Genomic DNA, 23,008 nt, shown 5'->3' on the forward strand with positions numbered 1-23,008 from the left:
GTTCCTCTTTGTATCCACTGCCCTTTACCCTGTCACTGGACACCACTGAGAACAGTCTTCTGACACTCATCCAATCTTTCTAGCAAGGCCTGCAGTGACAGGACAAGGAATAGTGGTTTTAAACATAAAATAAAAGGTATATTCAGACTAGATATACGGAAGAAAGCTTTTATGATGAGGGTGGTGAAACACTGGCTCAGGTTGTCCCATCTCTGGGAACTTTCCATGTCAGGCTGGAAGAGGCTCTGAGCGATGTCATCTAATGACGTCACTGCAGGATGGGTTGGACTAAACTATCTTTAAAGATCTCTTCCAACTCAAAGTGTTCTATGACAGGACAGCCTAAGTGAACCACCTTTTGGCTCTCCCTGCTATGCAATGTGGCTGCATGGCCACGATCTCCAGCAACGAGATCTTTTATCAGTGAAACAGCAGCAGATGAGCCAAATTTGAATTCTCCCTTGACAGTAACTGGACTGCACACCAGGCAACTCTCCTCTTGGGCAAGGCTGCCTCTTGATATAAGGAGATATCAGTTAAATAAGTTAAGTTTTATGTGGAATGAATCACTTAATATTACCACGTTGTACTGTTTGCTTAGCTTTACTTACTCAACATGAGTAGCTGGAGTTGCTGAAGCCCTGGGCCTCAAGCTACAAGTGTACACTTAGAAACTTTGAAAACCAAGCTAAATTGCATAAAGGCTCATTTCAAATCACTCCTAACTCGATTTTTCTCTTGTGTGTGATGTGTGACCCTATGCCCTTGAGTGATGCCTGACAGTTTTTCTGATCCCTAAAGGTGTTCTGGGTGTCTCTCATGTGAGTTTAGATGGGGTCTGTGGTGGAAATCAGCGAAGGGAGATATCCCTCAATGAACATCTTGGGCAGTACTGTGTTCTGTGCTCATGCTGTGGTCAAAGCGGAGAGGGATTTGTGTGCTCTCATCTCCTTTGCAGCCCCTGTGCCAAGTCAGGCAGGAGGAAGAGTGAAGATCAAAGCTGAACCATGGCCGGTACAGAGTTTTTATTAGTGAGACAAAAGGCAGAACCATGGCATCAGTCCAGGCTCTGAGATCCCCCTTCCTCTTGAGTAGTAAAGACAGAACCAGTGCCTGTGGTGCAGCAGCTCCTGCTGGAAACACATCTAAGATATCTAAGTTGCCACCACAATCTGGGATTGCCGTGGTCGAGTCAGACAGGATGCTGAGGATGCCTCTCTGGAGCTGACAGAGCTGGATCGGCATCTGGATCAGCATCAGGAAGACGGTGCCCCAGAAAGGGAATGTGTGGAATAGAAAGAACCAGGCTAGCCCTACAGGACTGTGGATTGTTCCTTTCTTGGTTTTTGTTGGCCATGGGCTTCATGCTTCTCCCAGAGTAGGACAGATACTCTGTACTCCTGACCCTGTGGATCTTATATTGGTTTGGTGCTGCCCAGGCAAAACACAGCCTTGGTGTTGGTGTTGCTACCTCCCTATTTTCTCCAGGTTCACCTGGGGGGACAAGGGATGGGACAGCTCTTTACCCCAGTACATATAGGACAAGTCCTGGTACCTCTGTTCTGGTCTGCACACTCGGGCTGTGATGCTAGCTATATTTCTGCACAAATTCTGGGTAAAGGGTCAGGTTCCCACTTCAAAGCCTGAATACAATTTGGAGAGAGTCTAGCCTGTGCTCTCCAGCCACAGAGTATCTTTGGGGTGGCTTTTCAGGGGAGTAAAGCATTTTCAGGCTATGTATACTTCCCTGATTTCCACTGTTACTAATGGAAGATTGCCAAGAGAGTCAAAGTCTGGCCAGAGATGGGCTGTGGTCATGCCTTACTTGAAATTCCCATAGGTTTCAAATGAATTCAGGTAACTGATGGCTAGTTCATAGCAGAGTCCATACTGTTCCTGAGGACAGAAGGATGCACATGAGAATCTGGTACACCAATACTTAGTGCAAGCTTTGGTTGCCAGCAGCTTCCTGAGCAAGCATAGGTAGGGCCCACTTTCCTCATCCCATTTGCATTCCACCTTCTCCCACTGAGGATCCAGTAGCTGAGGGTTGGGCTACCCTAATGCAGGAGCCAGCTGGTCTGTTGAGGAAAGCCAGAGTCCATGGCATGACACATCTGCTGTTCACTCCCATCCAGGGTGCTCACCCTGTGATGATCTTTAGCCATAGGTGGGCTAGAGCTGACCACCCACCAGTGTTGCCCCACACTGAGCAGGCCAGATGGACCACATAGCTGCAGCTCAGCCCCGCAAATGCTTTGGTGTCCATCTAGATCTACAGAACCTGCCCAAGTGAGTAGGTAATGTCCCAGTGACAGAAAGAAGGCTGTGGCTCTTGCTCAGGTGTTGCCACCCCAGCTAGGTTTGAAGTCAGCACTTACCACATCTTTAATCATCTGTCTCCGCCGCCTCTTCACCATCCTCACAGCCTGAGATACATCCACCAGCCCCTCACTTTGGATCTGCTCACAAAGGAAGCTAGCAGCACAGAAGATCCCACTCCGACTGGCACCGTCCCTGCAGAGGAGTGCAAGGGGAGTCACTTGCTCTGGGACCACCTAGCCTGGCTAAGCCCCAGAGGTGTTCCAGCAGACATGCAAGCTCTCAGGGTGACCACGCTCACAGATTTTGCACCCAGCCAATCTCCACAGAGAGGCCTTTCTGCCTGAACACAGATGAACTTATGTTCGTATGTACACCCAAGATGCAGCTGTGACTCCACTGACACGGCCTGGGCTGAGCCATGACAGCTCCTCCAAGAAACATCACTCACCAGCAGGTGACAAGAATGTGCCCATCTCGGCTCTGCCGGTGGTGTGTCTCCACCTTCCCTAGAAGGCTGATGATGGTAGCAGAGTGTGGGGGAAGAGGCTGTTGCATGGGCCAGTCCTTCAGCTGCCACAACTGGACCTCTATTGCAGACTTCTTGGGCTAGTGGGGACGAAAAACAATAGGGTGGGCAGAGAAGCCCACTAATTTCATGGAGGGAAGGGGGGCACAGTGTGTCAGTCCTGGCTTAGCCATGTATACTAGATCAATGGAGCTGCTCCACAGTGGGATGGCCCAGTCCCAGACTTTGCACTTCTCCTTTGAGTGCTCTGAGACAAGAAGATGGACAAAGCACACAGGAGCTGAGCAGCAAGTGCCGCTCATAAGGATGTGTGCTAGTTTGAAGCAAGCTGGAATGTTTTGGTAAAAGAACTAGATAACAGGCAGTGAAATGAAAACAATTGATGTCAACTTCTCTCACAGTCTCGCTGAGAGCTCTGGGAAGAAGAAGAAAACATTCTCCATTTTGTCTCTCACTCTTGCTTTTGCCTTAGACCTGGTCACATCTCATTAACCCTGCTCCTACTAACCTTGCTCCCTAACCTCTTGGCTGCACCTCTCTTCTTCCTGAGAACTGGGGTAAGGTTGAGAGGGCCGGGGGGAGGTGTTGGGGTGGTTTGAGAGCCCCTCCTGGGGACTCAGGTTTCTGGGAGGGGAGTTGTGCTTTTGTATTGTTTATCCTTTGTATATTTCTGTATATAATTGTATATAACTGTATATATTGTAAATAGCTGCTTGTAAATTCTGCTAGCTGTAAATAAATTGCTTCATCTATATTCCCAGGGTCCGTCTGAGTTAGCTGGGGCAAATACAAAGTGTGGGAGGGGCGGGGTAACCCCCAAACCATCACAGGATGCTAGCCCAGTGTCCAGCTACTTGTAAGAGCTGTCCCCATCCACAAAACAACAGTGAAATGCATGAACTCTCCATGTCTACTGTCCTCCAAATTGAGGTGTACAAATATACCTCTGCCTGTAGCCTCACCTTTTTGGACTAATAAAAGGTAAAAGATCTTGCTCTGGCCAATGCCCCTTCAGTACCTCATCAGTTGCCTCTGACCACTGTGGCCTCTGCCATACTTAGCTATGTCTTTATCTCTAAATCAAAGCCTTCCAGTGTGGGAGCCAAATCGGTCCTGCTCTCAAAGGACTTTGCCATTTCTGCACCAAGAACCCACCTGCTGTCTATTGGTGAGGGCAAGTGTCCAGGCTGTGAAGGCAGTTCCAGGCTCCTCTGCGATCAGATGGACATGGAAACGGCCATAGACAGCTGCACCCTGGGTAGGCCAGAACTCCACATATGTCTGGCAGGGGAGACACATGCATGATCACACACAGTCCCAGCCTGCATGCCTGGCAGAGCTCAGCACCTCATATGGATGTGCACCAGCTCCTTCACTAGAGCCCACAGTGTACACACAGGTACTCTGCCTGCTGGGGACCAATTCAGAGTGCAGCAGCCAGAAGAGCAGCACTCCTGCTGAGAGGACATCTGGCCAAGGACAGCAAAACCTGAGGAACACTCCCTTGCTATGAGACCGAGGAGGCATCTCCCTGTAGTGCCGTGGGACTGTCCTTGTTTGTCTAGCAGCTTGTGGCAAACAGGGCTCTCAGGAGCAGAGCCGTGCAAGGACAAAGGCAGAAAACACAGTCTGGTCCCGTGGGAAGCTGTCGGGGAGAGGAGGGCTGCATGTGGACTGCTGACCTTGTCCAGCTCCCAGAGCTCGTTGAGGATAACCACTGATGTGCAGGTGTAATCCCACACCAGAGCCCAGAAATCCACTGTCGTGGTGGCGAAAGGCAGCTGGGTGATAATGAGTCTGTCCTCGTCTGTGTAGGTCTGCAAAACATCGCAGTCGGTGAGCAAGGAAAAAGTCACACAGCCCAGCCCCCGAGAGCCCCCCCGGCAGCAAGAACTGCTCCCTGCCCTCCTGCAGCCCGGGCTCCGCAGGCCTGGGGCAGATCCAAGAAGGCAGCGGGCACCGTGTCGGGGCAGCCCCACGTCCCCATGCCCTTAGCTTAGCACAACCTGCCTTCTGAGCTGCCTGTGCCGGCAGGGCTTAGGCTGATGGCTGGGGCCATCTCCTGGTGGCAGCAAGGCTGCAGCCGCTAGGAAGTCGCTGTGAGCAGCTGGGACACACCGCAAACCCGGGTGGCATGGTCTCCCCCTGCCCTGAGCAGCGGTGCCCGAGAGGAGTGCCTGCTGCGAAGTGCAGCCCCCACCCTGCGCCTGCGGCCGAGCCCTTACGTCGACAAAGACGGCGTTGATGTAGCCTGGTGATCCATCCGCGTTCAGTGAGGACATCAGGATGGGCCGGTAGGAATCCGCTGCAGGGGCAAGGGGCAGAGAGAGAAACGATGAGCTGTCCTCTCTCCGCACAGAGGCATGGCGCTTCCCCCACACACGGCGGCATCAGCAGGGCTGCTTGCAGCATGGGCTGGAAAGGCACCACCAGCCCCTGGCCATGGCAGCTCCGGGCTGCCTGACACACCCTGGCCAAAACCCCGTGGGAGGAGGCACAGCAGGCCCATGCTCCCTCACTGCTGCCTGATTCCACATCTGGGCTCCCCCCCAGGGACATGTTTATCTCAGCTGTATTCCACAAATACATGCCTGCTCCAGCAAGCCCAGAAGGAAGCAGGGAAGGTCTTGCTCCCATGGTGGGACCGGTGGAATCTCTACTTATTGCCAAGCAGAAAACAGGACCTTGCACAGAACTTGTGAGTGGCAGGTGGGCGAAAAGCAGCAAGGGCAGCATCACCCCACCCCCACCACCCACCCCCGCTGCTATGAGACGCCAGGCTGCAGATCCTGTGGCTGCCTACCCCTGCCAGTGGTACCTGGCAGGATCCCTGGCTTGCGGTTCTTGGGCTGGTTGCTGGGTTTTTCTGCCTCTCTGCATGGCAGGAGCTGGAACAACTCAGAAAACTTCTGCAGGGCCTGTAGAGATGATTTAGCCGTGTAAGTCCTGCCTGTTAACTCCTCACATTATTCAGCCACCCCAGAGGAATGCCTCTCTATCAGCATTCACATCTGAGGAAGGCTGCTTCCCCTGCCCTGCTGTGGGGCAGCACGACAGAGCAGTCCCAGCAAGCATAAACCAAGTGCACTGGATCCTGGTGGTACCTTGAACTCCTTCTCCAGGGCATTATTATGTCTTGAGATCTCAGCTTCTCGAAGACAGCGGACATGGCTGGTGATGCTCTCCACTGGGATCCCGGTGCTGCCACAGAGCAACCCTTCAAGCAGCACCTCGTACAAGAAGGCATACTGCTCCTGCATGAGGACATGGATCAGCTGCACAGTTTGGGACATGCCACTGACATTATTCTGCAGTCTCCATCAGCTGGCAGCTCCAGTTCCTGTGGCTAGACCACCAATGGCATGGCCAGTGTGACTTTGCGATCCACATCCCTGGAGGGGGCTGGAAACAGATATGCAGCCTGGCAGCATGCAAGAAGCAGCTAACTCTCCTCACCTTGGTCTGCACCATGCTGACTCGCTGTTCCCGCAGCCTCTGCACGCAGTGAAACACATCCACCTTCCCCTCAGCCCTCGCCATCTTCAGGAGGAAGTCGAGGGCGATGAAGGTACCTGTGCGCCCAATCCCTGCACTAAGGATACAGAGAACTGGGGCTCAGTGCTGTCTCGGCCAGCCTTGCTCCAGCACCTAAGCTCTCCCAGCTCAGTACCTGCAGTGCACCACCACGGGTCCAGTGGGTGCTTCCAAAGCCCTCTTGTTCACCATCTCCACTAACCACAAGAGCTGAGCAGGGTTTCTGGGCACACCGTGGTCTGGCCACAGCAGGTAGTGAAACTGCTCCACCACTCTTGGAAGAGCACAGCCTGCCTGCAGAGGAGAAACAGCTGGCAGCAGGGAGCAGAAGCCAGTCTGGAAACTTGCATAATTTAATTTTATGCCAACAAGCAAGGAACAGTGGAGAAAACCAGAGAGGCACCAGTATTCAGTGCTCCCATCCAGCATCCCCATCGAAGTGACTCCTCCACTATAGCTTACAGATAGCAAAGGGCACTTTGTTCCCTGCTGTCCTGTGCTGTAAACAGTGATATCAGACCAATAAATGTAGCTTGTGTCTCAGAGAAAAAGCAACAACAATTGAAAAGCCCTGGCTTCCCTCAAAATAGGTATTTTCTACTGCACTGGTGTGAATGTAGACACATATGTTTTTCCCTAAACATCACATTGACTTGGCTTGAGTTAATGAATGGCTATGTCCCACCATCAGGTGTTCTTGGAGCTTTACCTTTCATCCATGCTTTCCTCCAGGCAAGATAAGAAAAGACAAGAGTATGCATAACTTTAGTTTCTTTGTATTGTACTCATTTTGGCCTCCTTGCAGCTCCTTCAGTTTCTGCTTAGCTGAGGTACAACTTCAGCAGAAGTACCCATTTTGAGGAATGCCATTATGTGAATTACCTTAAACCATGTAAGTGGCCACAGTGCTTCAATGCAGACCCTGTGCACACCAGCCCAGGTGACAGGCAGGCACCTGCTCCATCATTCTGCATTGCAGAGATGTCATTTTAGATGCTTTATTTTTATACTCCTGTGATCACTTCAGATAAGCCTTTAATGATGCATGTTCTGCTCACATGCATCATCAGTCCAGACACATCTGGAGTGACCACTGAAGCTGACCAACTGCCTTTGCTTGGCACAGAAACCTGGGCCTGTTGCTCTGGCATGGCATCCAGTGATAACAGCACTGACTTGCTAGTGCTGGAGCCTTCAAGATCTCAGAGTGTCTTGGCTGACAGCTACCACTGCTGCTAAAACCCAAAAGCACCCTGCATCTCAGCTACATGACAGGCTTACCTTCTGCAGGCAGAAGATGCGTGTGACAAAGCCTGTGGTGGTCTTGGTGTTGTTAAGTGTCACGATAAAGTCCCCGTAGACCTGCTCCTGCTCTGGCCAATACTGTTCACACTTGTTCTGTCAACGGCAGTGAGACAGCTAAGCACTGACAAACTCACAAAGGGTGTACTGCAAACCAGCAGCCATGTGAATCTGCACTCTGCCCTCTTACAACCATTTCGATTGGAAAAGACCTTTTAAGATCACGAAGCCCAGCTGTTAACCTAGCGCTGCCAAGTCCACCACTAAACCATGTCATTAAGCACCGCACCTACACGTCTTTCAAATACCTTCAAAAACCACCTCTGCGGGGATTAAATGCCGCCCAAATACAGGGATTGAAATCCTGAAAGGAAGGATCAGGCAGTGAAGCACAGCCAAACAGCTACATGTCCCCAGATGAAGAGGGAGAAACACACCACACCGACGAGTGTTGCCCGGGCAATTAACCTTTCGTTGGACCCGAGGCAAGCGGCTGTGAGCTATGAGAAATTAATTAACACAAGAACAGAAAGTATTTTGAGCACCTTTAAAGGCATTGTTAAAGGAAAACAGTTGAGACAGACGTTCTTCCAGGAACGCTCTGGCGGATTTCAGGATCCCTCAGTAACTACAAAGGCTGAATGTGACTCGAAAGCTTGGGATCGTGTGGGCGTTAAGCTGCGGGGATGTGCTATGCGAAACGATAAGGCGGCAGCAGGGTTGCGGGCAAACTGTTTTTGAAGCGCTTAAGAGCAACTCTGAGCCAGGCAAAGATGATTCTGAAGGTTTCACAGAATTACAGAACTAACCAGGTTGGAAAAGACCTCGAAGATCATCGAGTCCAACCTATCAACTAACACCTTGTAATCAACTAAACCATAGCACTAAGTGCCCACCTCTGCGGGCAGCCCATTGCAGTGCCAATCACTCTTTCTGTGGAGAACTTCTTTCTAACGTCCAGCCTTAAACCTGCCCTGGCACAGGTCGAGACTGTGTCCCCTTGTTCTCTCGCTGGTTGCCTGGGAGAAGAGACCAACCCCCACCTGGCTACAACCTCCTTTCAGGTAGTTGTAGGGAGCAAAAAGGGCTCCACTCACTCAATACGGAAGGGGTGCATAAACTCTTTGTTCTACAGATGTCTGCGAAATAACCACTATAATTAGAGAAACCACAAGGGCAACAAACCCTCCAGTTGTCTACGGTGTGTATTAATGAGGATCCATTTGATCCAGGCTGAGTAGATGCAGAAAAAGAGCCTGACCCTTTTCCTCCCAACACATCAGGCCGCCCGCAGCGCGGGGGCTGCCCGCCCGGAGCTGCCGCCAAGCGCTAAGCCTCCAACGCTGGAACGGCGTCCACCCTGCCTCATCTAAGCTTTGGTCTCCCTGTTGAGAACAGGCAGAGCTCAGGCTTGTGGTTTTTAAAGCTTGGCACTTGATTTACGGCTCTGTGAATGAAGGATTTATAGTCTTATGATCGATTAGCAGGCAACATCGCAGATAAACACTCTCATCCCTCCACTCCAGAAAAGTGTTACGGTTGAAAACTCAGAAGACTACATTTTAAAATAAGGTTTAATGCATACCACCTGAAGAAATTCAGAGAATCAGTAGTCCCAGCCGTGTAACTCTTTTTTCTTGTGTCACTTTGTGAAGAGATAGCTTTCTCTGCAAGCTTTTTTGCCTGCCTCTCTGACTGGTTCTTCTCCCCCTCCCTCCTCTTGGCAGCCACTTCTTGGATTCTTAAAGTGACAGTTTATGCAGTATAGGCATGGGTATGTGAACAATATGAGTAATTAATAATGAAGAAGAATTATGATGGGTATTAAGTCATTACAATGGTAAATAGTAAGTAATTATAATGTGGCATATTAGGCAGTAATTATACTAAAATATCATAGCCAGTCACTAATTATCACAGAATATGATAAATCTTTGTTATTTAATTATGATAATTAATTATAATAACATATGGTAATATCAAAAATATGAATGGGTCAATGGGAAACTGCTACATTACAGTCATTGTGGAGAGATTGGTGCTGGCTGGTCTGTTTTCACAGAAATCATGATAGAACAAGAGGGAATGGTCTCAAGCTGCAGCTGGGTAGGTTTGGGCTAGATATTAGGAGAAGATTTTTTTTTCCCAGCAAGAGTGGTCAGGCATTGGGATGAGCTACCCAAATCACCAAGCCTGGATGTATTCAAAAGTCGTTTGAATGTGGTGCTTGGGGATGTGATTTAGGGGGCACCTTGTAGAGCAGGGTTATCAGCTGGACTTGGTGATCCTGAGGGTCTTTTTTCCATCCTGAATGTTTTTGTGATTCTGTAATTAGTAAATATAATAACATATAAATAATAATAATAATAAATAAGTTGTGAAATGATTTAAGACTTTTTCCGTGTGCCATGGTGTTTCAAAAAAAAGAGTTCTGTGTCATATAAAATCTTCTGTTTTCCTTCAGAGGTTAGATTTTAGTATAATCACAGAATCACACAGAATTAGCCAGGTTGGAAAAGACCTCTAGGATCATCGAGTCCAACCTATCACCTAACCCTTCTAACTAACTAACCCATGGCACTAAGTGCCTCATCCAGCCTCCTTTTCTTTTGCTTTGGTATAGATTTCTAGTATTAGGTAAGGTTAAGAGTTTAGAATAGGGATATTATAGAATGTTTATGGTCTCTTCTTTACATTAGTAATAATGTTTTAAAGTAAGGATTATGTCAAGATTTAGAAGAATAGGGAAGTTATTACAGTACAGTGGCAAGAGCTCAGTAGGCAAAAGTTGCAGGATTAAGTTTTCACACATAGACTGAGATCTAACTGGATTAAAAACTAAACAGATCATAACTATGGAGTCACATACATAGTTTGTTTGCAATTAGAACAGTGCAAGAAGAAAATAAAGCAGATATCAGACCTGCCCGCTCAGCAGTCATTTCACAAGAAAAGCATTCCCTGTAACATCACAGCACAGGCAACATTCACACATGCTTTAGCCTAGAAAGGATCAGAAGGTTCGTTAGTGTAGGGGAGGGATGCGTTTGTGTTTTGCCACCTACAGGCCCTCCGTGGATAGCAGCAAGAAAAAACAAGCCGTATCACAAGCTGAAGAGATCAGTTCTGCAGCCGGTTCAGCTGATGATACAGAAATCAACACATAGGCAAAACACCCCTAGGAACCTCACAGTCACCAGCATCTTCAAAAACACTGTTATATCTTGTTGTGATTGTTCTACTTATATAGGTATGCCACTGCCTTGCCACAGTAGTCATTTCTTAGCAGATCAGGTACATGAGGCTCTGCATTGGCAACCAGGTGAAAGGACTAGGGCCAACAAAACACCTCCTGTCATGGTCAGGAGCAATGCTGGATTTACCTCTCTTTGCCACCAAGAAGATCCTCTAGCTCTGCTGTTGGCTGCAACCCAACAGGCACTGACTGTCGGACACACATGCCATGCCAGACCTTGACATGAGAGGTGGATTTCTCTGTTACAAAAAGAGACATCTGGGAGAGGAGAGCAGGCCAGGCAGCCTGTGGTTGGCACAAAGTCCCATGCACCTGAATGAAGGCTAAGTGCAGTGGTGGCCGTGCCTACAAGGTGGAAGTTGGCTAACCTAAGAGTAATCATATGCCGTGGCTTAATTGAAACCGATGGTATTGATCTGAGACTGATTGTGTGTAAAGGAAACCAGAAGACATCTGAATTAGGACTGAATCCCATGACTGCCATGGGCTCAAAATTAAAATAAAAAACAAACAAACAAAAAAAGCAACTCAACCCAAAAAAAAAAAGAGGGAGTGCAGGTATGAGTGCAGCGCAGGCAGGACAGGATGATAAAAGATGCTATGTCCTCAGGGGCTTGTGAAAAAACTGTTATTGGACACAGCTTCAATTAGACATGCTTTGCTGCAAAATAGAACCGCTATAAATTTGTTAATGTTAGCACAAGGTCGTGGAGAATTTGCTGGAATGTGCTGTATGAACCTCTCTGATCACTGTATCAATTCGTGCAAGCATTAGAGATCTGCAAGAAGGAGTTAGAGAGTTAAGGCAGGATGGAGGTTTTGGATAGTTTGATAATCTGGAAATCATAGAATCATAGAATCAACCAGGTTGGAAGAGACCTCCAAGATCATCTAGTCCAACATATCCCCCAGCCCTAGCTAATCAACTAGACCATGGCACTAAGTGCCTCAGCCAGGCTTTTCTTGAACACCTCCAGGGATGGTGCCTCCACCACCTCCCTGGGCAGCCCATTCCAATGCCAATCACTCTCTCTGTGAAAAACTTCCTCCTATCATCCAGCCTATGCTTCCCCCAGCACAACTTGAGACTGTGTCTCCTTGTTCTATTGACGGTTGCCTGGGAGAATGTCCTTTCAGGTAGTTGTAGACAGCAACGAGGTCTGCCCTGAGCCTTCTCTTCTCCAGGCTAAACACCCCCAGCTCCCTCAGCCTCTCTCCTCATAGGCTTTGTGTTCCAGGCCCCTCACCAGCTTTGTCACCCTTCTCTGAACACATTCCAGCACCTCAACATCTCTCTTGAATTGAGGAGCCCAGAACTGGACACAGCACTCAAGGTGTGGCCTGACCAGTGCTGAGTACAGGGGAAGAATAACTTCCCTTGTCCTACTGCCCACACTGTTCCTGATGCAGACCAGGATGCCATTGGCAAATCTGACAGAATGGATAGAATTGCTGTTAAAAGTAGGCCTAGGATGCTTGCTTATATTTCTCTGTATATTATTATGTGTTCTGTGTTATTTGAACAATTAAGCGGGTTCTTTTTTATTAACAAAGAAGGAGGAGATGTGGGGATTACATCAGCAGAGTATCAGATGGATAACAAGGACAAAACTGTACTTGTGAGCAAGAAATCGTGGGGGTATAGAGCTTTGATGTGCTGGTCTGGAGAAGGTATCTGTTCATAGGCTGCTATGACCTTCTAGATAAGGAAGCAGCGATGCCTTTGAGTTAGTGAAGAAATAGTGCTTGCTTTATGTTAGATAAAGACACAGCTGCTCATTGTTATGCTGTCTGTATAATTGCATCAGCCACCTTAAGGATATATAATCCCTCAGGTACTTTAATAAAAGGTCTTTGATCACAAGATCAGAGTCCATTCCTCAGTCACCATTATGCTTTCCTGGACAGCCTGGTCCAGTGCCTCACAATCCTTTTGGTGAAGAATTTTCTCCTATTGTTCTGTCTAAACCTCTCCTGGAACAACTTGAGGCCATTTCCTTTTGTCCTATCACTTGTTGGGAGAAGATACTGACTCCCAGCTTGTTACAACCTCCTTTCAGATAGCTGCCAAGAGTGATAAGGTCTCCCATCAACACCTACACTGGGAGCACAGCAAAGCAGAGAAGAAAGTCTGGGCTTCATGGAGGCCTAAACTGAGCACAGGATGAGATAATTTTTCTACCTTGTTCTGCTCCACTAAGCCCGTCAGCATCACTATGACTGAGATCTTCTCCTGCCAAACCATCTGCCAGAAGTCCACCACAGTTCCAGGCAAGGGGCCTTGAGGAGGAAGAGGAGAGCCCTATGTCAGTGTTCAAGCTGTAGCAGAGTAGCTCTCCCAGGCACAACTCAGACATTCCCAGGCTATGAGCAACTGCAGACTTTCCTATGCTTAGGGACTAACACGGCATAGCAGCAACTGGCAGAGAGACACCTTGGCTTCATCACCCATGTTAGAAACTGAAACAAGGAAGAGAGGAGGCAGGTGAGCCCAGGACGCATAGGGGATTCACTGCTGCTTTGGGGAGTCCTCCATTCAGACCCTCAAGATGACTACAAATTGCACCCACATTTAGGGTTCTTTTCTTGAAAGAGCATTTCTGGAGCTTTTCAAGGAGCCTGAGACCTGATTGCCACATGCTGCACAGGGCAGACAGACTCATCCCAGCTTTGGAATTTTGGAAGCAGTCTGTCTCAAAGTGCACCAAGTGCAGAAGTGTCAGGCACTTGCAAGTTTGTCCCTGTCGACATCAGCTGCCAAAAGAAACTAGGCTTGTGAGTGGAAGGACCATGTCCTGTAGCAGCTGTAACTACTGTCCAGGATAGAAACCTGGACAGATACAAGGCCTTGGACTGAGTCATTGACAGCTCCTAGACTGCCACACCAGTTCCCCACTCCTCAGAGTGCTCAGAGCAGTAACTGGCATCTCCTGAGCATCAAAGCTGGAAGCACCTACCTTGAGCTGCAATGAAGAAACGTGGGCTCCGGTAGCTCTGTGGGAAAGAGGTTGGAATAGCTCCGGTCATGTAGGTAAAATACTCAACAGGGAATGAGATTAAGGACCCATCCCCATGGACATCACTGCCCAGCACCTTTGGCACAGCACATCCCACAGCACCACTCTTGGCCACCACAGAGAGTAGGTACTCAGACTGCATCTTAGCTTCTGTCCCTTCACATGGGCCCCTTTCTTGTTAGAGATGCAAACTGCGTACAAACCCAGAGTACTCCAGGCAGCTCAGAGAGGATGTGTGGAAAGTGGCACCCAAAGATCTGCCAACAGTTGAGGGCAACAAGTGCCAGACCTTGGGGTAACTCATGTAAACAGTACTGTCCTCATTCAGCCAGGCACCTCTCCCATGCTGCCCAGGAACTTCTACCCCACCCAGAGCAGCAATTGTTTGCTACCTACATCCACATAGCTGGCATTGATGTAGCCATTCCCTGTGTCAGAGGGCTGCAGCACCACGCGACAGTGATCATCTGAAAGAGAAAGGACATGGGAGGTGGTGGACTATCTCTCTGGGGCAATGACAAGGTTAAAGAGGTAATTTAGGAAAGACCAGGCCCATATGCTCCTTCCTCAGCAGCACTCCAGGCCTCAAGGCACGTTTAAAGAGAAGTTAGTGAGATGAAAGTTCACAGGACGCATCAGGAAATGCAGTGTGTTTTTAGGGAAGATTGTTAGTTCAAGGGCCAAATATTCACAGTATGTGGGACCCAGAGGAGCTTTGATTTTTGATAGAAGTGGAGTCATTCCCTGCACGTTCCCACAAACAGCCACCTCTGGATGGCAGTGTTCAGCATTAACTAACAGCAGGAGCACAATGGTGAATGATTATGCTTACACGAAGATTTGAGGTGCAGAACAAAGATCTCCAACTGGATGTAAAACAATGGGGCCAAGACTGTGATTTTGGAAAATCCCTCTGGGTTTCAGCGGCAACGGAGGGAGGGTAAGCCAAGGATCCTGGCACTGCTGAAGAACTTGAAAGCACCTACACTAGCCCAGCATGCTGTACTGCCCAACCACCTCCAGGTGCCTATACTAAGCCCTGAAGATCTTTGCTTACATGGGATGACGCTCTTGTAGCGATTCTTGCTCTGATTACACGGCTCATTCCCAGTATTACAGGGATGCAACAAAGTGGAGGACAGTTGCTGCAGAGGAAGAAGACAAGCCCACTCAGTACTGCCACATGTTCTGAGGCTGGCCAAGGCCAGCTGCATCACACACCCAAGGAAAGGCTGAGGACTGGGTGTGCAAGGTGGGAAAGCAAAGCTAAATCAGACCTGATACTCTCTCAGACGCCCAGCGCCATATGTGTCAACTAATTCATCCTCTGTCTGCTCTGCTTCTATTTCTGTCCTCTTAAATCTCTTCAGAGCCTCCAGCAGTTCCTCCGTTGGGATCTGTGTGCTTATTTTGCACACACCTGTGGAAAACCTGAGGTCAGGAGTTTAGTATGCACACAATGGCTGGCCCTGGAGCTCTACAGCTGAGACTGAGCTGGCATTGAGGTGGTCAGGAGACCATCAAACCCTGAGTTGTCCCTCCCTACAGAGGTCTCTTTCTTCTGACAAGTGTCTCCCCATACCATCCGGATCTGAACTTCTTGTTCCTGTAAGTGCCTTACAGAGCCTGTAAGCACTCTCTCTGTGCTTTTAACAGATGGCATGTACAGAAAAAGCATGCAGGGCCTCTGCTCATACTGCACCTTCTCGGCTTGTTTGTAGGGGAATAGAACTGCTGTTCTCCATGTTTTTTGGGCTGTTGTGCTTTTGCCTGCAAAAGAGGAAGGCAGACCCGTAGACCAGCATAAGAGAGAGACAGAGAAGAAGCTGTTTCCCGTATAACAGCCCTACCTCTGACTCAGTGTCCACTTGGACACTCCTTGAGAAAGCAAGATGCTGCATGCCTCAGAGAGAGCAGGAGAGATGAGGCACATACTGACCTGAAGAACATGAAGATCAGCAAAATCCCCAGTACCAGGAGTGCAACAAGTGCTGCTAATGCTATAACCATGGGCATCCTGCTCAGCAGAGGCACTGATTCCTGCCCTGCAAACCACAAAACCCAGGCATAAGTTTCTGCACATGCTAAAAAAGGTGTTGGGAGGTGATGTAGGGGTATGGGATGCAAAACAGATTTGCTCTTCTCCCACAACAGTCTTTGTACTTGAAAATAACTAAGTTGTGGAGTATCTTTTCCATGGCCTGAGCCTGTTGAGGCATGAGCATTTCGGGGCTTGCACGTGCACAGGGTCAGCACGAGAACTAGAGGGACAATATGCAATAATGGCAAGCATAATGAACAGTCCAGCTGCCATTGGGGACGACACTTGTTGAAGTGCTCAAAGGTCACCCAAAGACAATTTACATAGAGATCCAGAGAACTTCCATGAAAATGGAAGACAGTGAGACTGAACCACACCTGCATTCGGCCAACTCCCCTCCACAGGAAGAAGCCAGAGTGGGAAAGGGGTACATGTGGAAAAAGGGATCAGACACAGGGAGCAAGGAGCCCACTTACCAACAGAGAAGCTGTAGCAGATGCAGGTGAACTTCTGTGCCTGTTGGAGGAGATGGGAGGGAGACCTGAGGCCACTCCTGCCCCACTGCCTGCCCTGGAGGCAAAGGCTTCCCACCCACAGCCACCAGGTGTTCCAGCTGTGGTCAAAGGGTGCTGGGACACTGTGGTGCCAAGGCAGGCAGGCTGTCAGCACAAGGGCTGGTAAGAGAGCCCATGCAGCACTGAGCAAGGCCGACAAGGGGCCCAGCCCCAGCTGGCAGCGTCCCCAGAGAGCAGGGCCTCCTACGACGGGTACCTGCTGCGAGCGCTGGGCGAGGCGCAGAAGGGCTGTGTAGTCCCAGCCCGGGTGGAGGGCAGCGTTGTGGTAACCTTGCCCGTGGGTCCCATCGCCCAGCACAAAGTCAGTGGGGGCTGTGAGGTTGAGCACGGCGGCCACATAGGTGCCAGGCTGCCAGCTGGCATTGAAGGGCTGTGGCTCCTCTGAGCAGGCATCTTCCAGCGCCAAGATGTTGTGCGTTGCGGCCACGAGGAGCTGGATCTCCCTGTGAGGCAGGGAGAGATGGGGAAGGGGAGAGCAGGAGGGAGGTATCTGTGGGCAAGGGCTGCCAGTGGGGAGAAGCACGTCGGGGCTGCGGAGAGCGGAGCTGCCAGGGGCTGCCCTCACCTCGCCTCCTGAGGTCGGGCGATGGGCTGGAGGGGCAGCACGGCTGTCCCTTGGGCTGCGGAAACGTCGTGGACGCTGCGGCAGCTGAGGTTGAGAGGCTGCGGAGAGTCTGGAGGGAAGGAAGGCGCCGGCGCTGGGCATGAGCGGGCAGCCCGGCAGGGGCCGAGCGGGGAGCAGGGGCAGCGGCAGGCAGCGGCGGCAGCGCCGGCCGCAGGGCTGGGCACACAGACGCAGCGAGCCTCACCCGAGCTGTTGGCCGGAGACTCCCAGCGGGCCGCAGCCCCAGCTCCGGCGTCCGTGACGCCCTGCAGGGTCACCACGTAGCGGCTGCCAGGGCCGTGCCGAGGCAGCGGATGCTCGGTGGCAGAGCCGCCCAGGCGCAGCCTCTCCACCTGCAGGTAGCCTCCGTCCCGCACGCTCCAGCTGGTGATGTTCAGCTGCGGACAGGGCACAGAGGCGCAGGGCAGCAGCTGCGGGACCTGCTCCCGGCACACTGAGGCACAGCAAAGCTCCCGCAAGCAGCTGCGCTTTGCCCGCTGCTCTGGTGGAGCTCTCCCAGAGAGGAGCCGTCGGCAGCCTCGGCCCTGCACCGCACCTCGAAGCAGGCGAGGGAGGAGAGGAGGAATTTGGAGGCAAGCGCCAAGGCGTCAGAGCAGCTGCCTCGCTGAGCAGAGCATGAAGCCTCAGGGCAGAAGTGAGGGCAAGAGGGAGGCTGCTCCTTTGAAGAGGGCTACAGATGGAGGATCCTCGTTTGCCAGCACACCACTGGAACTTGTCATGAGGCCCTGGAGCATCTTCACTGCTGCCAGGGACTTGTGGCTGTGGCTTGTGGGCAATGTGCCGGGAAGGAGCTAAGCGAGAGCAGAGAGGAAAGGATTCTTCTCGCGGAGAGCGGCAGCCGGGGGCAGGGAACCACCTGAAGGGTGGTTGTGGCCAGGAGGAGGTTGCTCTCTTCTCTCAGGTGGCCAGCTCCAGAACAAGAGGACACAGCCTCAGGCTGCGCCAGGGGAAATTTCGGCTCGAGGTGAGGAGAAAGTTCTTCACTGAGAGAGTCATTAGGCACTGGAATGGGCTGCCTGGGGAGGTGGTGGAGTCGTCGTCCCTGGGGCAGTTCAAGGCAAGGTTGGATGTGGCACTTGGTGCCATGGTCTAGCCTTGGGCACTGTGGTAAAGGGTTGGACTTGATGATCTGTGAGGTCTCTTCCAACCTTGGTGATACTGTGATACTGTGATACTGTGATAGAAGCGAGGCTGTTTTGCCCAGGGAGAGCCGAGGGGAGCACAGCACAGGCGTGCCTGGGAGCCTGTCGGACCAGGGAGAGGCCTGTCCTGAGGGAGGCCACAGGCCTGGCTGGTGAGGGTGTCCCCACTCCTCAGGGCCACAAAGCAGGGCTCTGCTGTGGCAAGAGCCCCAAACCCACGGCCGGAGCAGGCAGCTCTGGCACTGCTCAGACCCACAGGGGCGGTGCAAGTCTGTGAGAAGCAGAGGGATTTCAGAGGGTGACTCAGTGAGGCTTTCCTGTGGCAGGAAGCCTGTGCAAGCGTTGCAGGAAGCCTCGGCAGGCAACCCCAGCAGAGTTGTCACCCAGGGTGCAGATGAAGGCAGAAGCTGGCCAGACCCCAGGCTGAGCAGAAGCCCAGGGGAAGCCCAGAGGGCAGGGAGCACCCAGCAGCTCTGTGGGCAGCTCCACAGCAGGAGGAGCATCTGAGGTGAGACAGCAAAGGCTGAGGCTCCTGAGAGCCAGGTAGGCTCCTGTGCCTCCTGGTACCTAAGGGACTCGAGGCTTTCCCCTCGCCATTGTCCCCAGGCCGCTGCACAGGCTTCCAGGCAGGGAGGTGCCCGCCGAGGTGAGGAGGTTACCAGCGGTCCGTGGGCTCTTGGTACCTGGATTGCAATGATCTCCCCTTTGCAGGAGGGCAGCGCCTTCCACCTGAGGGAATTGGTGTTGGGATCCAGCCACAGCTCCTCTGGTCTGTCTGGCACTGGAAGCACAGGAGGATGCAGTCAAGCACAAGCACAGTGAGGAGGGGCTGAGCCCAGAAGAGGGTGTGAGCAGCTCCTGGCCCCCGGCACAGGCCACAAAGGCACCCCTGAAGTAGGCTTTGTCCCCCACCAAAGCTCCATGTGTTGCTGCAGCAGCAGAAAGAGTAAGAAGGGGGCATGCCCTGCTCCCGGGCCCTGCACTGGCCCTTGCCCAGAGCCACAGAGGCTCCTAGCTGCCCTGATCCCCAGATCTGCCGCTGCTTGGGGCAGATAGCTGAGCTGAGCTGCCAGCTCCCCTCCCTGTGACACCACACAGGACTGTCTCCCCTCTCTTGTACCCCTGTGCACATACCTGTTCCCTCTGTCCTGATCAACCATGCGAAAAGGATGGTGCTGGGGGGCAGGGTGATGGTGACATTGTAGTCAGTGAAGGGCTGGAGCAGAGGACATGAAAATGTTCCCTCCTGGCCATGCAGCGTTTCCTCTCCCTCCACCTCCTCAGCCTCACAGTGAGGGGGCGAAGGCTGTGCCAGGCGGCACATGGCCTGCATGTTCTGGCAGGCACCAAGGAGCCCACAGGTCCAGCTGACTTTGATGCTGGTGCTGGAAATCTCCCAGGTCCCGGGGTCAACATGAAGGATCTCTGTGAAGGACGCGTTGCAAGAGGGTGACTTCCTTAAGGCCCTCTCCAGCCTTGCAAGTGTGCTGCAGCCAGAAGGCTCTGTTCCCCACCCATCTGGATGGGAGGGAAAACGAGAGGCAGGGAGCAGAAGATCTGGGGGTCAGGATGGGCTCAGAAGCTGGACGTGACCTTTTGGGAGAATTCCCCAAGTGAGTTAACCTCCCCCCATTCATTGAAGCATTTGGACACTGAGGGGGAACAGAGGGAAGCACAGAAATAGTGTGTCCCCAGCTAAGCTACATCCCAGCTCACATGGAGCAACAAAGGGGTCCTTCTGCCCTCTCACCCTTTGACATGTGTGGTTGCAGTCATCTTCTGTTCCATGGGAGACTGCATCTGGGCATATTTCATCCTGACCTTGCACAAGCTGCTCCTACAGTAATCAAGCCTCACTGCACTGGTCCCATGGGGAAACTATGAACTTTCCATCCTCAGTTTCACCTAGATACACTCCCATCATCCTGCCCCAGGAAAAGAACCATCCTGCTCATGATGTCTCACATACCAGTGCACCCTACAGTGGTCTGAATGGGGATCCAGCTACCTCCGCCATCTTTTCCAAACCAAGCTTCTCTGTTTGCAGGTTTCCAGTGATTTGCAGACTCTGCTTTGCCTGTACATTTGACATGGGTGAAGGATGCCTGGAAACCATCAGGACAGCTTAACATCACTTCCTTATTTTTCTCATAATTCTCCTGGTTTGGTACCAGCTGGACTCTTGGGTGCCATCGAGGTCTTTTGCATGTTTCTGGCAGAGGTGAAAGTGAGAGTTAGTTGGAATGGGAGTTGACAAACTGGATCAGGGGCGAGTAGTGGGATATCATCAATCACTTAGTTTGGAGTTGAAAGGTACAACCAGGAGAGCTCCTGATGGCTCTCTTACCAAAGCACCCCACACCAGACTGAATGGGGATCCAGACTCCTCTGCTGTCCTTTCTAAGCCAAACTCCTCTGTGTATGGGTTTCCCATGACTGATAGACTGGACTTGGCTCCAACACTTGATTTTGGTGAAGGGTGGCTGGAAACCATCAGTGCAGTTCAGCATCACTTTTTCGTTCTTCTTGTAATTCTCCTTTTCTGGTGCCAGCTGCAGTCTTGAGTCCCACTGTGGCCTTTGGCACATTTCTGGCAGAGGTGAAAGGTGTTATGTGGGCTGAGAGGTGATGAAGTAGAGCATGGGCAACTGACAGGATAGAAATACCCAGCAGTCACAGAATCAACCAGGTTGGAAAAGACCTCTGGGATCATCGAGTCCAACCTACCACCTAACCTTTCTATTTACCTAAACCATGGCACTACGTGCCTCATCCAGCCTCCTTTTAACCACCTCCAGGGATGTTGACTCCACCACTCCAGCCCATTGCCAATCACTATTGCTGTGAAGAACTTCTTCATAACATCCAGCCTAAACCTGCCCTGGCACAGCTTGAGACTGTGTCCCCTTGTTCTGTCACTGGGTGCCTTGGAGAAGAGATCAACCTCCACCTGGCTACACCCTCCCTTCAGGTTGTTGTAGACAGCAGTGAGGTAACCCCTGAGGCTCCTCTTCTCCAGGCTGAACACCCCCAGCTCCCTCAGCCTCACCTCAGAGGACTGTGCTCCAGCCCGTCACCAGCCTTGGTGCCCTTCTCTGGACACGTTCAAGCACCTCAACATCTTTCTTAACTTGAGGAGCCCAAAACTGGACACAGAACTCAAGGTGTGGCCTAACCAGTGCCAAGTACAGGGGCAGAATTGCCTTCCTGGTCCTGCTGGCCACATCATTCCTGATACAGGCCAGGATACCATTGGCCTTCTTGGCCACCTGGGCTCACTGCTGGCTCGTGTTCAGTCTCTGTTAACCAGTACCCCCAGGTACCTCTCTATCTGGCTGCTCTCCAGCCACTGTCCCCAACCTGTAGTGCTGCATGGGGTTGTTGTGGCCAAAGTGCAGAACCCATCACTTGCCCTCGTTGGGGCAATGGTGTTGGACTGTGTCTATCTAGCCCCTTCCAGCCCCCGAAGGAAGGGGGAAGATAGTGTCCATCTGTCAGAATCTGACCCACAGACAAGGCTTGTTGGAAGAGAGCACTCTGTGCACTCATCCAGTCCTCCATCCATGCAGTTCTGTCTCTTGACGTTCTAAGCCTTCTCCTACAGCCTCAAGTAGGGAGGTCCTCATGTTACCTGCTGTGCATAGCCATCTTCATATTCAGCATGGCTATCCCAAACTAAGGACAGCTGTTTTCCTGCCTGTGGCAGCCCTGCATCCCACCACTTGAAGAAGGGCATTAGTCTTCCCCCAGGTGCATACCCCACAGCCTCCAGCCCCAGTCCCCAGGCTCCTTTCAGCTCACTCCAACTCCTGTGGCTATAGTAGGTGTCCCCAGAGTCTCTCACTTACACTGGCAGGCAGGGGAATGAGCAGCCCTGCACACTCCAAGGTGGCACCTGGAGGCACAGCAAGGACCAGGGCATTTTCATGCTAGCTCTGGGTTCTACACCTGGCCCTAGCAGCCATCTGAATGGCCCCACACTTGACTTGCTCTTTGCTTGGCTAGCACTACTATTTTTTTTTTGTCTTTGGGTTGAACTATCCTCTTCAACAGTTTGCACAGGCAACACAGCACCAAGAAGGGACCATGATGTGCCTGCAGCTCAGTCAGGCAATGTCACACCTGGCTGTTGAGGGTGAAGGTGTGAGCTTCAAACTAGCACAGAAGGGAGAGAGGGGACATCAGAGAGCTGCTGCTGCTTCACTTACCAATACATCCTATGGCCCCCTCAATGTGCACCCAGGCACCTGTGCTGTTCCTGCCCCACCAGGCACCTCGATAGGCTTGTTTTCCAGCACCCATATTCAGATACTCTGTTGCACATTTGACCATGGGGAATGTTGGCTTGAGACCTCCTTGGCAGGTTAGTGTCAGTTCTTCATTTGATTGGTAGTCAGTTTTGTTTGGTGAAAACTCAAGTCCTTCATCCTTCTTGATTTTTGGGCACTTTTCTGTCAGGGAGAGAGTGTGAGATTCCTCCTCAGGGACTGGGCATGCTCAAGTCAAGAGGAGGACTGAGGCTTTGCCATGATTGATGGTAGTGTCAGCATTCAGAACTACAAGGAAACCCATGGGCACCCAACTGTAGGAAAGCAGTGTGTACCTGGGGCAAGGTGGTGATGCTGGACTGTCATGGAGGGTTGCAGAGCCCTCTTGCCCTTTTGC

The 23,008-nt window shown here is 51.4% G+C and overlaps 1 protein-coding gene across 1 annotated transcript; it reads right to left on the reverse strand.

The window, feature by feature from the left end:
• Positions 1–1,016: 1,016 nt before the first annotated feature.
• LOC135193194 (receptor-type tyrosine-protein phosphatase alpha-like) lies at positions 1,017–22,595 on the reverse strand. The gene is made up of 26 exons (XM_064176735.1): positions 22,552–22,595; positions 20,691–20,933; positions 19,478–19,768; positions 19,027–19,124; positions 17,386–17,578; positions 17,142–17,250; positions 16,773–17,019; positions 16,478–16,517; positions 15,900–16,005; positions 15,663–15,730; positions 15,238–15,380; positions 15,018–15,105; positions 14,357–14,427; positions 13,901–13,937; positions 13,126–13,223; positions 7,667–7,783; positions 6,522–6,679; positions 6,308–6,443; positions 5,956–6,105; positions 5,670–5,769; positions 5,077–5,156; positions 4,534–4,668; positions 4,007–4,132; positions 2,774–2,931; positions 2,382–2,517; positions 1,017–1,896 (listed from the first exon to the last, which is right to left on the reverse strand). The coding sequence occupies exons 2-26, from the start codon at positions 20,929–20,931 to the stop codon at positions 1,822–1,824; spliced, it is 3,201 nt and encodes a 1,066-aa protein (XP_064032805.1). The 5' UTR covers positions 20,932–20,933; positions 22,552–22,595; the 3' UTR covers positions 1,017–1,821.
• Between the last annotated feature and the right edge of the window lie 413 nt (positions 22,596–23,008).

The sequence above is a fragment of the Pogoniulus pusillus genome, chromosome Z (genome assembly GCF_015220805.1).
Source record: "Pogoniulus pusillus isolate bPogPus1 chromosome Z, bPogPus1.pri, whole genome shotgun sequence".
Lineage (NCBI taxonomy): Eukaryota > Metazoa > Chordata > Aves > Piciformes > Lybiidae > Pogoniulus > Pogoniulus pusillus.